At 54.9% G+C, this 13,310-nt stretch overlaps 5 protein-coding genes across 5 annotated transcripts; 1 reads left to right on the forward strand and 4 right to left on the reverse strand.

Moving 5' to 3' along the window:
• Window positions 1-446: 446 nt before the first annotated feature.
• On the forward strand, window positions 447-1,416 carry BGZ61DRAFT_496719 (RNAse P Rpr2/Rpp21/SNM1 subunit domain-containing protein; the record flags this gene model as incomplete). The annotated part of the gene is made up of 2 exons (XM_046251051.1): window positions 447-456; window positions 893-1,416. The coding sequence occupies 2 exons, from the start codon at window positions 447-449 to the stop codon at window positions 1,414-1,416; spliced, it is 534 nt and encodes a 177-aa protein (XP_046100302.1).
• Window positions 1,417-1,982: 566 nt separating this feature from the next.
• Window positions 1,983-2,939, reverse strand: BGZ61DRAFT_457411 (DASH complex subunit Hsk3 like-domain-containing protein). Its single transcript, XM_046246650.1, has 3 exons — window positions 2,510-2,939; window positions 2,307-2,428; window positions 1,983-2,215 (listed from the first exon to the last, which is right to left on the reverse strand). The coding sequence occupies exons 1-3, from the start codon at window positions 2,588-2,590 to the stop codon at window positions 2,149-2,151; spliced, it is 270 nt and encodes an 89-aa protein (XP_046100303.1). The 5' UTR covers window positions 2,591-2,939; the 3' UTR covers window positions 1,983-2,148.
• A 1,357-nt stretch (window positions 2,940-4,296) lies between these two features.
• On the reverse strand, window positions 4,297-6,769 carry BGZ61DRAFT_535965 (ketopantoate reductase PanE/ApbA-domain-containing protein; the record flags this gene model as incomplete). The annotated part of the gene is made up of 4 exons (XM_046254333.1): window positions 4,297-5,977; window positions 6,028-6,460; window positions 6,520-6,560; window positions 6,615-6,769. 4 exons carry the CDS (start codon window positions 6,767-6,769, stop codon window positions 4,297-4,299), a joined length of 2,310 nt encoding a protein of 769 aa, XP_046100304.1.
• A 1,556-nt stretch (window positions 6,770-8,325) lies between these two features.
• On the reverse strand, window positions 8,326-8,802 carry BGZ61DRAFT_481619 (uncharacterized protein; the record flags this gene model as incomplete). Its single annotated transcript, XM_046249311.1, has 1 exon — window positions 8,326-8,802. The coding sequence occupies one exon, from the start codon at window positions 8,800-8,802 to the stop codon at window positions 8,326-8,328; it is 477 nt and encodes a 158-aa protein (XP_046100305.1).
• Window positions 8,803-10,123: 1,321 nt separating this feature from the next.
• Window positions 10,124-10,705, reverse strand: BGZ61DRAFT_481620 (uncharacterized protein; the record flags this gene model as incomplete). Its single annotated transcript, XM_046249312.1, has 2 exons — window positions 10,124-10,225; window positions 10,361-10,705. The coding sequence occupies 2 exons, from the start codon at window positions 10,703-10,705 to the stop codon at window positions 10,124-10,126; spliced, it is 447 nt and encodes a 148-aa protein (XP_046100306.1).
• Window positions 10,706-13,310: the final 2,605 nt, after the last annotated feature.

Raw genomic sequence — 13,310 nt, forward strand, 5'->3', positions numbered from 1 at the left:
ATGCTGGGACCTTTTCTCAGGTCCATGCTGAACCGCGCTCGGCAAGGATGGCGACGACGACGACTTTGTGGGGGAAATGGCCATTTTTCTTTCTTGCTTGCGAGATGGACGGACGCTTGAAGCTTCAAGGGAGGGGATTTGATGACTTAGGGTATTAGAATTTCAGGACTGACCCTCCGATGGATGTTCGAAACCGCAGTCACCAATAGCGCGAAGCAGCTCGGGCTTCAGAAGGAAGTCACGGAAACCAGTTGAGTGAATACCGACATAGCTGCCCTTCTTGTCGACATTGTTGCCAGCGGCGAGCTCGCCCTTCTTGCCGTTGGAAGGGGCGGGAACCTCGTTGGTACCGATCTCCTCGTCGGAGTAGTCGATGAGATCCTCCTCGTGGGACATTTTGGCGATGGTTGAGAGGTGGTTAGAGATGGAAATGCGGAGCTGTCGCGATGGCCGTCGGTCAACGGGGCTTTGCGCTGACGAAGGGATGCGACAGGGTGGACTGGCGCGTTTCTGAGTGGATCACGTCGCGCAAGCGTTCTGCGGCGTGAGGAGGAGGAGGTGGGCGTAGGATTGAGAGAGTGAGAGAGGACGGCGGAGTGAGAACCCAAGTTTGCTGGTTCAAAGGCGGACTTGAAAGAGCTTTGTTGAGGCTGAGGAGGGAGATGCCAGCAGGCACAAGGAAGAGCCGCGCTGCGCCCTCAGGCCAAATAGGCCCGTGCCCGCGCGCTCATGCACGTGACGTGCTTTAGGCAGCGCGCCGTCGGACAGTGCCAAAAAGAAAATAGGGCACGGAGCCATACGAACCTTCGAGATGAGTCTTGACAACGCTCACATCTGTGACAAAACAATTACCAACACAACGACGCAGAGGATCGCAGACCAATGGCGAAAGTAAAGGGCCCGCAAGGGGTCCAGAATCGACACATTTACAACCGAGCCTCATACCTTTACCAAGCCGCATCATACCTCGCCAGTCAGCATCCTCATCACCCTCACGATGCTGCAACAAAATCATCATCCGCTAGCCAAGAGCACAGTGCTTCGACACCAAGAGCCAATGGGCAGAGTTCGTTGCACAACCTATCCCGCCAAATGATCTCCAGCATGCGGGCTGTGACCTTGAAGGCGCAAATTCGCCAAACACCGGCCCTGAAGCAAACCATCTGCAAATTTTGCGACACCGTCCTGGTCGAAGGCAGGACCTGCACCTCCACTGTGGAGAACGCCAGCAAAGGCGGTAGGAAACCGTGGGCGGACGTTCTCACGATTCGGTGCAAGACGTGCAGTCATGTCAAGAGATATCCAGTCAGTGCTCCTAAGCAGAAGAGGCGTGCCCTGAGGAACCTAAATCAGGCAGAGCCGGCAAAGGACTCACCTGAAGATGGCGAAGTCCAAGAAGTATCTCCGACAACATGATATGCATGGTAAAGATGCATCTCAACATATTTCATCTTCGTCGAAAACGACCCCCATCTACTGAGAGGACGAAGGGTGTCTGACTGGACGAGTGTCAATCACAGGAGTAGGGATTCCCTTGCGTCTCTTACTCCCATTGCCCAACAGCAATCGCTAAAGCTCTTAAACTAAGATTTTTTTGGCTTCAAATCCTGGTGCTGATGTCAGTTTAATACCTGGATGATGATTGGCATTGACAGGTCCTCACAGCCTGGGAATCCAACTACGTCGATCAAGCTGCCTTGAAATAAACCGCAGCTTCGACGTATCCAACCTGGGGCCCTCTCTCTGAAGGGCCAAGAAATATTCTACGTAAGAGCACGTCAGGTCATGAAATGCAGTCTCTTTGCCGGGTTGGAAGAGAAACTTCATTTCAAGGGTGCGTTTGGGTGGGTCGATTCACCACCAGGCCGGAGCCCGACATCTGTCTCTAAGCAGTGGTTGATCAACGAGCCCATCCATGTTGATAGCGGCAAGACGTGTCAGCTACGACCACCGTTGGCAGAAATTAGAGGACATGTCCAACGGAATATTTGTATCATGAACCCGCGGGCAACGACCGACGGTTCTTCATAGCTCATCAAATACATATGTACAAACGAATACCCTGCCATAAGAACACTTCCCCTCGTGAAACCCACTCTGCCATCATCAGATATTCTTCACAGCAATCCTTGACACCCGTAATGCCGTCTACTTCCCTGACTGTCCCGCTTCCTTGACACTCTCCTCTCCAAGCACCTTACTCGCTGCCATGAACCTTGGGACTTGGTCAGCAAAGCTCAGCTATAACGCTGATTCCGGACTCCTCGATATGTAAGGGTGATGGGGCTGACAGGGCTGGTACTCACAATCCTCCATGCCAGCTCCCTAGACCCCGCATCGCCTCTGCTTGCACGCTTGTCATGCGAAGTAGGTGCTCAGTGTCGGAGAGGTTGGCGGATAGCTGGGCGAGCTGTGAGTTGAGCTGAGACTAGTGTATGTTAGATGTATCCTACGGGACCCTTACGTCTGCCCGTTTACTTGAGAACATCGACGTTTAAGAAAGACGTACTAGCTGCCTCGATTTCACGGCGTTGCCGCTCGTAGCCATACTCTGTCGCACCTGCGAGCCGCCGATGTTGCGGGTTGACATTTTGCCGCTGTCTCGTTTATCACTTGCGCTCTTCCCACAACCTGAAAGCCCAATCCTCAATCCTCAGCGTAGTCACACTTTATGTCGAAGAGCGTAAACACCTTGGGCACAGGATGTTGTTCAGCCAAGTGAGGGCGGGGTAGTGGCGGGCCGTGTTGTAATCCTAGATATCTGGGGCCTGGAATAGCGAGAACCTGCCGACGAGAAGGGAGCTAAAAACATAGAGATCCAAATCCCGTCTGGTTGTGTATCGCGGTCACAGAAATCAGCATTTATGAGTTCGTCGATTGGGCTGCGCGTCGCGTCTTGTGCATGACGGACAGTGGTCGAGTGAAAATGGCCCGTGCGCGCTGCCTCTGACTTTGGTCGGGTCGGAGAACATCAACAAACACGCAAACAAAAGATGGCTTTCATATAGCCGTTCTATCCACGTCCTCATAATTACGTTCAAGGGCATTTTATTATACTACTACTATACACTATGATCATAGTTTGCCGTTTCCACATCAATCTGACACCATAAAGGAATCTTAGCTGGCCGGCTACCCAATCTTCTCAGCCTTCGCTTTTATCATCCCGGTATTAACGTTCAGGCCAGTGCCCTCACTCACTCAATCATGGGGCATTTGGCATCTTCCCGTAGGACCAGCCGTCTTCACCCTCTCCCAGAAAACTTGTCGCTCTTTTCATCTGTGGATCTGCAATCTGGAATCAAACCGGGCTTTTCCCCTCCTCTTTTTTCAAAGGTAGCTTCATGCTGTCTATGTGTGTCGCTTCCCATCACTATCTCCACCTCCATGTTCTCGGGATTTCCAGTCGCCCTCCAAAACAAGTCGCAAGAAAAAAAAAACAGAGTAGTAACCAGAGAAAGAAAACAACCATCCGTAAGTCTAATTTGCTGTGTGTGCCCCCATAAAAACAATGCCTGTCATAGCTCTCCCCTTTACTATACACCTCCGGGAACCTCACGGGGCGCCGACAAGAAGCGGCGGGAGAGAACTCAACAACCAAGGGTCAAAACAGGGCCGTTTTTATGCACGCCATGATATCTTCCCAATTCATCCCCACCTTTGTGTCGCCAAGCTTCTCGTCGTCCATCCCTAAGCCATCCCATCAAGAACGCTGTTGCATGTCCAGAGCCCAGAACCGTTGGGCAAGCCAGTCGGAAGCCATGCATTACGCTGAAGAAAGGCAGGAGACGCCGGCCCGAAGCTCGTGACAGCCCGATAATCGATTATATGCTGAATAGCGCAACAAGCATCCCGGTCCCAATGCAATATTACCAGAATAGGTTACTTCGGCTTGGTCGTTCCAATGATTATGTACGGGACTGTGCCGAGTCCGTAGGAATTATGAAGACGTTATCTTCCAAGAATAGTCCAAAGTGACCCTGACCCAATGTCGTGTCGTCTCGTGTGCTGATGGAGCTGGGGAGTATAAAAATAAAATAAAAAAGGACAAAAATGAAAGTGTGGTCCTCGTTGGATGTATGTCGTGTGACTGTAGCCCTTGGGTAGGTAATTTGGGCCGTAAGGGATCGAAACAATAGTAGAACGCACAATGCGCCTCGTCCTGTGTATATGGTGGACCCTGGACGCTATCTGATCGTAAACGTTCTACTTGTTCGATTTTGTTGGTATGGACGCGTAAGGTCCCTTCCACGTTTCATGGGCAAGGCCATGGGTTGTCGAGCTAGTAGGCCTTGCTTACCGCACTCCTATGGGCAGGCGCTGTCGTAGGCTGCCCTGACTGATATGTGACGGATCCGAGTCGAATTCACCACTGTCCGCGCTAGCGCTCGCACTGCCCGTCAGACTTCGATCGTTTCTAGGCTTAGTTTGAGGAAGGGTGCTCACCCCGATATGTTGCTCAACCTGCTGTGGCGCCACCTGGTTTCCCTGACCCGGGGGGTATCGGGGAACCGGTTGGCGAACACCGTCGGGGGGCGATGGACGTCCGTTCATGCCGGGTCCGGGTGGTCCGTATCCGTTAGGAGGAGAGGGGCGGCGACCGCCTCGCATTGAAGGGCTATATGGGTTGCCCGGAGATTGACTAGTCCTTCGAGGATAGGCACCGTTCATTCCTGGGGGACCACCGGGGCCGGGGCCATACTGGAAATCTTCCATCCTCGATGCTGTTAGTGAGTTGGCGCGGGAGCCAGCGTTCATCGTCCCTCTGTCCACAGTTCCGTATCGGTTCGAGGAATAGCCCATGAGAGGGTCCTCGAGAATATCAGCGGTAGTGGTAGGTGCATGGCTCATCTGACTCGAACGGTTGCGAGCACCAAAGTTCGGCCGGAATCTGCTGCCGCGAGTCGGCGGGGGCATATCGTCTGGGTTACGGCGGATCTGCGCTTGGGACGGTCCAGGGACCTTTCGGTTCTTCCTCGAGGTCATGCTCATCATGTCGAAGTTGTCCGGGTCGATCATAGGAGGCGCGGGGTTGGCTGTGGGGTCGAAGTATTCATCATCATCATCATCGTCGTCGTCAAAGACCTGCTTGCTGTTTCTCATGGGGTGAGGACCACGGCGGGGAGGCCCACCAGGCCCACCAGGACCAGGTGGTGGTGGCCCACGGCGCATCCGCATCTCCTGCTCCCGAAGGGCCAATTCGCGTTGCCGGAGCTGCATCTCTCGCTCACGAAGGGCGATGTCTGACTGATCAACGGCGGGACCAGACGCTTCCGAGCCTTCCGGGATATCATCGTATAGCACAAGGTGCGAAAACTCTTCGAGACTGTTCTCCTCCATCGACCCTCGCCTTGAAGGCTGTCTGGAGCCTCCCCCGTTCATCGCAGGAGGAATTCGACCATAGCCGTTCGGGGGTGGACCGCCATTCATCGGAGGTGGCCCGCGGCGCATGCCTGCTTGGCTCAGGTTTGATGAGTTCCTGGGCCTGGGTCCACGAGGAGGCATTCCATTGCCGTTCATCATGGGACGATGACTGTTCTGGGATGGCATCCGAGGTGGTAAGGGCGATGTGGCAGTCGGTGAAGCAGGCGGGAGAACGGCGGGATGATCACCCGACTTGGGCCTGTTCCGGTTGACACTGTTCAGGTTGTGAAGGATTGCGTAGAGTGTCTCAATTCGAGGGATGGCAACTTTGGAGTCGCGAGCCAACTTGATGGGCGAGCCCAGGTACGTCTCAACCTCCATGGGTCTCCTAGCGGTATAGTCTTGCCACATAATACTCTCAGTAGTGACTTTTGACATGTCATTGATGGTCTTCTGCTTGAAGTCGGCATCAAATTTGCAGCCATTAGCATTAGCCAAGCCAATTAGCTCGTCAACGACATCAGAAACAAGGTCCTTGACTCCAACCTTCTCAAGAAGAGCAGCATGGTTCGGCGTCTCAAAGATAACACTAGCTGGGTGGAAAGCGATGGGACTGTATCGATCAATTAGCTAAGCCTTTGTGAGAGACGTCTTGCAACATACCCAATCACTCTCTCATATTGGTGCTGTCGGATGTTCGGTGATACTTTACAGTCTACCTGTCCGGAGCTGAGAGTCACTGCCAAAGCCTGTGCCATATCATCCTGAATGCTCGCGGGAATGTTGGCGTTCTTGTTGGCGGGGCCAACCCATATTTCGGTTGAGCCCTTGTGCTCAAACTCGCTTTGGCCGAGCTGCACAACTTCGGCGCCGGAAACGAGGGAAAGGACAATGTTGGTAGGGAACCGCTCTTCGATAGCGGCCTCGACGCCGAGCGTGTTTGTTGTGTTGATAAGAATACATGTGTGATGAGGTGTGACAACCGAGTCGATAACAGCGGCGAGGTCGTAGACATCGGGGAGGGCTTTTACACAGAGGACGACATAATCGAAAGGACCGTCTCGAGCGTTCGCGGCATCTTCTGGATTTCGGACAACTGTAATGAACAACAAGTCAGCGAGCTGTCATTGGAGAACGGATAGTAGTAAGACGTACCATGTCGCGGCTTGAATCGTTCATTGCCAAAAATAGAGGACCTAAGCGCAGCCGGTCAGGACGGGATTTGGCGGATATGGAGTAGGTTAACCTACTTGAACGAGATTCCATATTGGGATACATGTTCGAAGCCCGACTTCCAAACAAGAGTAACATCGCAGGCGTTGGTGGCCTGGAGTCGCCAAGACAGGAAAGCCGATACGGGATTGCCGCCCACTGAACAGATTCTCATTAGCTCACTGTCGTCCATATTGGCCAGCGGGAGTGGGACGCTGCATTAGCAACGGTCCGCGGTGACGTCGTGGTGATGGAAAGCGACCGTAGAAGAGGATTATTGAAGATAACAGGAGGGGAAGTGTGATGGGGGACGAGATGGTTTGTAATGACGCGCCAGAGGACAATTGGGGCGCTGAGAGGCAGGCTAAGGTATGAAGGGAGAATTGCAGGAAGAAGAGGGACAACGGACCTGATAGAATCTTGAGCCTAGTCGTTACAGGCGCCATGGTTTCTGTCGGGGCCCCGATGTGGAATAGTGGGCTAGACCAAGTTTGAGGGTGTAGCGGATGGGCCTCTCGCGATGGACCCGTAGCCTCGGGGCTTGGTGGGTGCCACACGCAACGAGGACCTGGAGGAAGGGGGTGCCTCCCTAGGGATGGCTGGGATCGACAAGGACAAGCCAAGCGGAGGCGGTATATCGATTATTGCGAGCCGTGGAGGAGATGACTTGAACGGAGCAGCGGTGGCTGAGCTCGAAGAGGAATCAGTCGTGCACGTATCGAGCCGGGAGGTAGGCCCTTGGCGGGGGTTGGAAGCGAGGGCGAGGGCGTGTCGATGAAGAGCAACGGACGACAGACGGCAGCCAGATGACAGGCGATGGTGGGCTCAACGAGGGACAGGCCAGGATCGTGGCGGTAGGATGGCGTGCCGGGGGGTTGCGGGCAGCGAGCTGTGGACGGCGCGATATCGACGGTGGTAGGCCGGCAGTCCAAAGTGTGATGAGCAAGAGGTAGCCCAAAACGAAACGAGCGTGGTCAAGAATTCGGCTGCGGTGGTGACGGGTGGGACGAGAGCTGAGAAGGCAGTGGGCTGGCGGGAGATTGTCTGGGGTTGGTTGACAGGACTGCGGTGGGTTTGAGCTGGAACTGGGAACTGGGAACTGGGAACTGGGCGCTGGAGTTGGCCCTGGAACTGGCCGGCGGGTGCGGAACAAACTGAGCGGGCTTGGCCTGGGATGGGCCTGGGCGTGGACGGCGTGGGCCTGGGCGCGGGCGCTGCAGTGCAGGCGTAGGCGTAGGCGTCGGCGTCGGCGTCAGCGTATGTGGGCTCTTGTCCGCTGGGGCCCTGGACGAGCTGGAGCTGGAGCTAACGCGGAGCAAGCGGAACGAGTGCGTGTGCGTGATGCCACGAGGAGAGTGTGCGGGTGCGATGCGGAGCGGAAGTGGAAGTGGTGCAGCGCGATGCTGAGCAACCGACCGTGTGTGAATTGTGAATGAATTGCGAATCCTTGGCTCGGGTCGCAATTGCTTGAAAACCCCCAATCAAGTAAACGAGTGGAAGCCCGCAGTGGCAAGGCAGCGAGCGAACGGTCCTTGAATGTCCCTGAATGTCTCTGAGAGCAAGCAAGCGAGCAAAGGGAAGGGGGCAGAAAAGAGGACCCGCGTGGCGACGAGAATTTGTGAAGCGCTCCTACTTGGTGAGGCGTGTGGGCCCTTCCTTTCTTCTCCGTTCGTCGAGGGGGCGCGGTCGACCCTGGAATTGGTGGTGACTGATTAATTGATTTTGGAAGCTCCCGATGTAAGGGAATGATTAGGGCGTGGCCGTCAAGGGCGTCAAAGTGGCAGTGGGCGCGCGAGAGGATTCAATATAGCCGAAGGAGCGTTGAGTGCGTGGGGCGCTGCAGTTTCCTCGCCTTGGTTTCCGTTTCGGTTTTGTTTTGTTTTCGTCGTTTGTTCGTCTCGTGTGAAAATCGTCTTGTTCGTCCCTTGGCGGTCTTTCTTGGAGTGGCGTTCTTGTCCTCGAGTCGGGCACGGGATCGTGATACGTACGTCTCGGCGGATTGCAGCAAGATGAGGAGGAGAGCGAGCGACACGACAATGAAGCAGCCGCAGCAGGGTCTGTAAGAGAGTCACGTCCGTCGATTCTCGATGCACCCACAGTAGCAGCAACAACAGCAAGGAGAGAGGGAAAGGAGGATGAGAAGAGATACGGGAGAGATACGAGTAAGAGAAAAGCCAGCAGCACAGCAAGGAGCGAGGGCCCGAGAGCATCCAGTATCCAGGCCATCCCCATCCTCATCCACATTCACCACCACTCTCCCCCCCTCTACGGAGGTTTATCCCTACGTATCCGCCGTCCCATCCCTTCCCTTCCCATCCTTATCCCTACATATCCCCCGTCTGTCCATCGCTATGGCTATGGCTATGCCACATGGCTGCCGCTGGCCGGCGTACTACGACTACGTAAGTCGTAGTGCGGCTATAGCTAATGGATCCCAGGCACTCAGACGGAGGGCTGGGCAGGATCCAGGCACCAAGAACACTAAGGATGGATACGTTGTCCGTGGGATTATTCGCTGGCATGCGTATCACGATGATGACAGAATCGACACAGGGTTCCTGGCCTGCATCGCCGTCCATCAGGCAAGTCTCCCGGTGCGGATTGGCCTAGTCCATTATCGACGAGAAGCCTCCTCGCCCGCGCAATCCGGTTCTCTCCCAACATTGCGACCCTCTAGCCCCAACCCCAGTGATTAAAGGGTCGTATTCAGAGATCAGCCTGCTCAAGCTTTCCAAGGAAATATCCCACCACCAGATGTAACCCTGCAACCAGTCCAAGCTTCCTAACCATGTACTCGGGCTGCCAGTTCCTCGTGTAAAGTACCAGTTTGGCATGTTGTGCTATGCCGTGCTCTGCCGTGCTCTGCCGTGATACCTTTCCCTAATGCCCCACGACGTGCACGACGTGCAGCAACTCGGTGCTAGGACCTTGCATCGGGCAGCCAAAGCCCACTCTTTTCGTACGCAGTCAACAAAGCAGTGAGGAGATGGCTCCTGACATCGAACAAGGGCGACGACATGAGTGGATGGGCCCGATGGATCTCCCAGCGAAGCGTGGGCCCGCTACCGGGAGGGAGCTTCCGGAAAAGACTGCAGTCGGCGCCCTGCCATGGGCCTGCGCCTCAATGGGACGCGTATGACAATTGGATAGTGAACGCGGGAGGAGGTCACTTCCTCGTAAAGCAAAAGTGAGAGAGGGAGACGACCGGGATTTGGCCAGGTACCGAACAGCCGGTGGGCTGAAGCCGCCAGTCCAGTCCGCTTGAAGCCATCCTCAGCAATGGCATCCAACACGAGCCGGTGTGTGCCATGGTGTTGAGACTCGGGGAGCGGGAAGCCCGGAGGCCGGGGGTCGGGGAGAAGGTGGTCTTCGTTCACCACCATCTGGCATGTGAGGGCTTCGATGACGGTCCTTTGTACGCAGTATATTGATTGCATGTGTGTAAGTGGCACCTCGTGGCTTGTGCCACATTGGGGGTCCGACAGCGGTGGCAGGTTGTCTCAATTGACATTCCTCAACCAGGCCGGCGGTCTCTGTCATTGCGATGTCATGACGCGCCTACCGCTTTAACGAGACATGGAAAAGTGCCATCATCTGAGCACTGTCTTTCTTCAGCCTCTGCCCAGAATCCCCTATTTCCGCCCAGGTGCTATATTCGGATCATCTCCCCACCTTCGTCTACTTGGTGCATTCCTGCCCATCCACACCTCGGGTGAGGCGGAGACTCCGGGGATGGAAGCGGACGACAAACCACTGGACGCTGGCGTTGCGCAAAGGCACTCACTCCGCATACATAGCATCTCGCGGCTTGGGCCACGTCCCGCCGGCCTTGCTCTAGTGCTCGCCTCCAGTCACCACGCGGCGCGCCTCCGTGTAACCGTGTCATCGTCTCCGATTGTCCAGGTCTCTGGGTACGTGTCATGGTGCGCGTCGACACTCGCGGCTCACTCCACCCCTCGTCATTCTCACCGAAAAGTGGTTCAGCCGTGGGCGTTTCTTGCTTGCTCTCCACCTGGACGGTCCAAACAGCATGTACACGGTACCGGCGATTGTGTCTCACGTGCCGTGGACTCCGTTGTAGGGCCGGCTGGATGGAGGAGGGCCCTAGGGTTTGAAGGCTCTGATCCATAATGGAGCCATTGATGCCGTTGTCATCAGCCTGGTCAACGTTGGTCAGTGTTGGTCAATGTTGGTCTCCACCCAACGCACCTCCGAGTCCACTGATGATCCCCCTTTGACATTAAAGTTATGCACTTGGCTTCCTCCCACTTGAAAATCTTAGCCTCTTAGCCTTCTCGGTTGGCTGGTGACATGTTGGAGCGTCAGTAGTAGCTGTTTTATTCGGGGGCCAAGGCCAACTAACCAAACGGTCGGTTGAACGGGGCGGACTTGCAAGGAGAAACCGACCGGTTTAACGCCCCATTACCGTCCCGCAGCCACGGACCGCCACTACTTGCTATGCAGTACTCCGTAGTACGGAAGAAGAAGAAAAACCATCGTTGCCGACGAATGTGCTGATCATGACTTCTAACCCCTTTCCTTGCTGCGCCCGCAGTGTCTTGCTAACAACGGGGTTTCAGTTGTTGGGGCATGTTTTCTACTTCGACGCTGTGTTGAATAATGCGCCCGCATACGCAGGTCCAAGATTGCAACTACAACTGCAACTGCAACTCCAGCTGCAACTCCAACTGCAGCTCCAACAACCACTGCGACCGTGATTGAGACCATCAATCACCCATGTTCGTTTCTTGTTCGGTCTCAATCTCGTGGGCGCGCGCGTGCCTCCACTTGAAATGGTCTAAATCTGTCCGGCCCCTGGCCCCATGCGCTCCCGGCATCGCCGGCTAGCAATAATCTCGATTGGCACAATCCTGCCGATGACGTAATGTAGAAAAAGGCTTTCTGGCCTGACAAGAAAAACGACATGGGCCAACGAGCCACCATTTTTTATCCATTTTTCATCCAACAGGCTTCGTACAGGGCTTCGTACCTACGGATGCGCGGTTGGCTGCAGCCAAAAGGGGCCTGCCTACTCCAGGATCCCGGGGTTTACCGTTCTAAGCTTCCTTGGCTCTCTACGCCGCGCTTGATTCGTCGGCGCGCTTGGCCTCACCCCTCTACGCCCGTGGCAGTCTGGGCTTCAATCGACCAGCAATGCCATGCCAGCTGAAGTCGCGGCGCTAGAAGTTCGCCTAGAAGCTGCTGCAGCTGTGACCTCGCGCCTTGCACACATCACACAACTCACACAACTCCTCCGGACACATCGGATGAAACTAATTAGCCATGGTCGAATCGCTGCTCGCCCGAGTGTGTGCTGGCAGCTTTGGGCTTGCTGCAGCCTCCAGGTTCTTCCTTGGCCAGACCTGCATCATCTGCGTCCAAAGAAATGAAAGCACCCCCGGTCGTCCAGTCGTTCGCTATCGTTCGCAACCATGGATGGCATGCCAAGCTCCGCTCTGTGCTCTCCCCCAGTCTCGGACAAATACCACACCCAGTGACATTCTCCCTCCTGCGGACCGTTCGGCCCCGTCCCAATCCCCGTCTCCGTGCTCCATCTGCCGCTGGAGTCATCGTCCTGCCTGACCCAGAGGGTTGCGCGCATCGTAGATCCTACCGTAGCAAGGATGCTACTCAATTCCAGACCTCAGAGGATCTCCGCAGCGAACATCCCACATTGTGGCGGAGGAGGAAGCGGAAGCGGAGGGAACCGTTTGTTTGTTACTTGTGGGTTCTGGAACTTCAAAGTCATCGCCAATACGTCGTATTGCCTCCAGTCCGCTGGTCTATCCGTTCCAACCGCGTGCTACAGGGCTCCCTACCCTGTGCTTCCGGTGAAAGTATGCTGTATGGGGCACATTGCAGATACCGTAGGGGCGTGGGGGACTCGCACACCATCTTTCACAGTCCTTGTGCGCAGCTAACTTCTTTCATCTCCGGCCATGGGCTGCTCTCATTGGAGCCCAAGGGCCTCTATCTCCGTGCCTGTGCCCAACCCAAAGCATCTGTTGACACTTTCGCCCGAGGCTCTTTTCATTGACTCTTCGTGCCCCAATCTCAATGTCTTCGTTGAAGGGCTGCAAGGCTGAATGGGCCAACTGCTATTCCATCTCCCCTGGCTGGTCATTGACCCTGGTCGACGTTGCACTCACATATGCAACCTGATCAGAAGTCGCCACCCAGTACGCCCGTAGCAAAAACTAAATTACCAAGTGCTAAATTTGACATCAGAAGATGATCGACACAAACTATTGGCGGGTCTGCCATGGTTTTTTTATACCATTGCTGCCTTGGCAGGTCCAGGATTCTCATACCCGCGCAGCTTCCGCCCTGTGATGCCCGTCGACCCCGGCCTGAATATCATGATCATCGTCAATGCCGACGTATGAACAACTGGGATAGGGTAGGCGTAGATCAACTACAATTCCGGGCCTCACTCGTCCTTTCAATATTCGTTGCTCCTTTGGAGTGTGAAAGTTTCAAATGTTGCATATCCCAACCTCTTGAGAGTGCCATTGTGGTACAGGGTAGGTCTTTATTCTTTTCGCTGGTCCAAGTTCGATAATAACATATCATGTTGTTCTTCCTATGTATTTATGATACGGTGTGTATGAAGACTCGTTGCCGATGGGCAAATGGGCCATCGGACATATGCTCATTTGTTGCAGTTGCATATCATTGCATTCCAAGAGCCTCATGTTCCAATATTCCATGTCCATAGTCAATACTCACCCATA

This window comes from Ilyonectria robusta, assembly GCF_021365365.1.
Source record: "Ilyonectria robusta strain PMI_751 chromosome Unknown BGZ61scaffold_19, whole genome shotgun sequence".
NCBI lineage: Eukaryota > Fungi > Ascomycota > Sordariomycetes > Hypocreales > Nectriaceae > Ilyonectria > Ilyonectria robusta.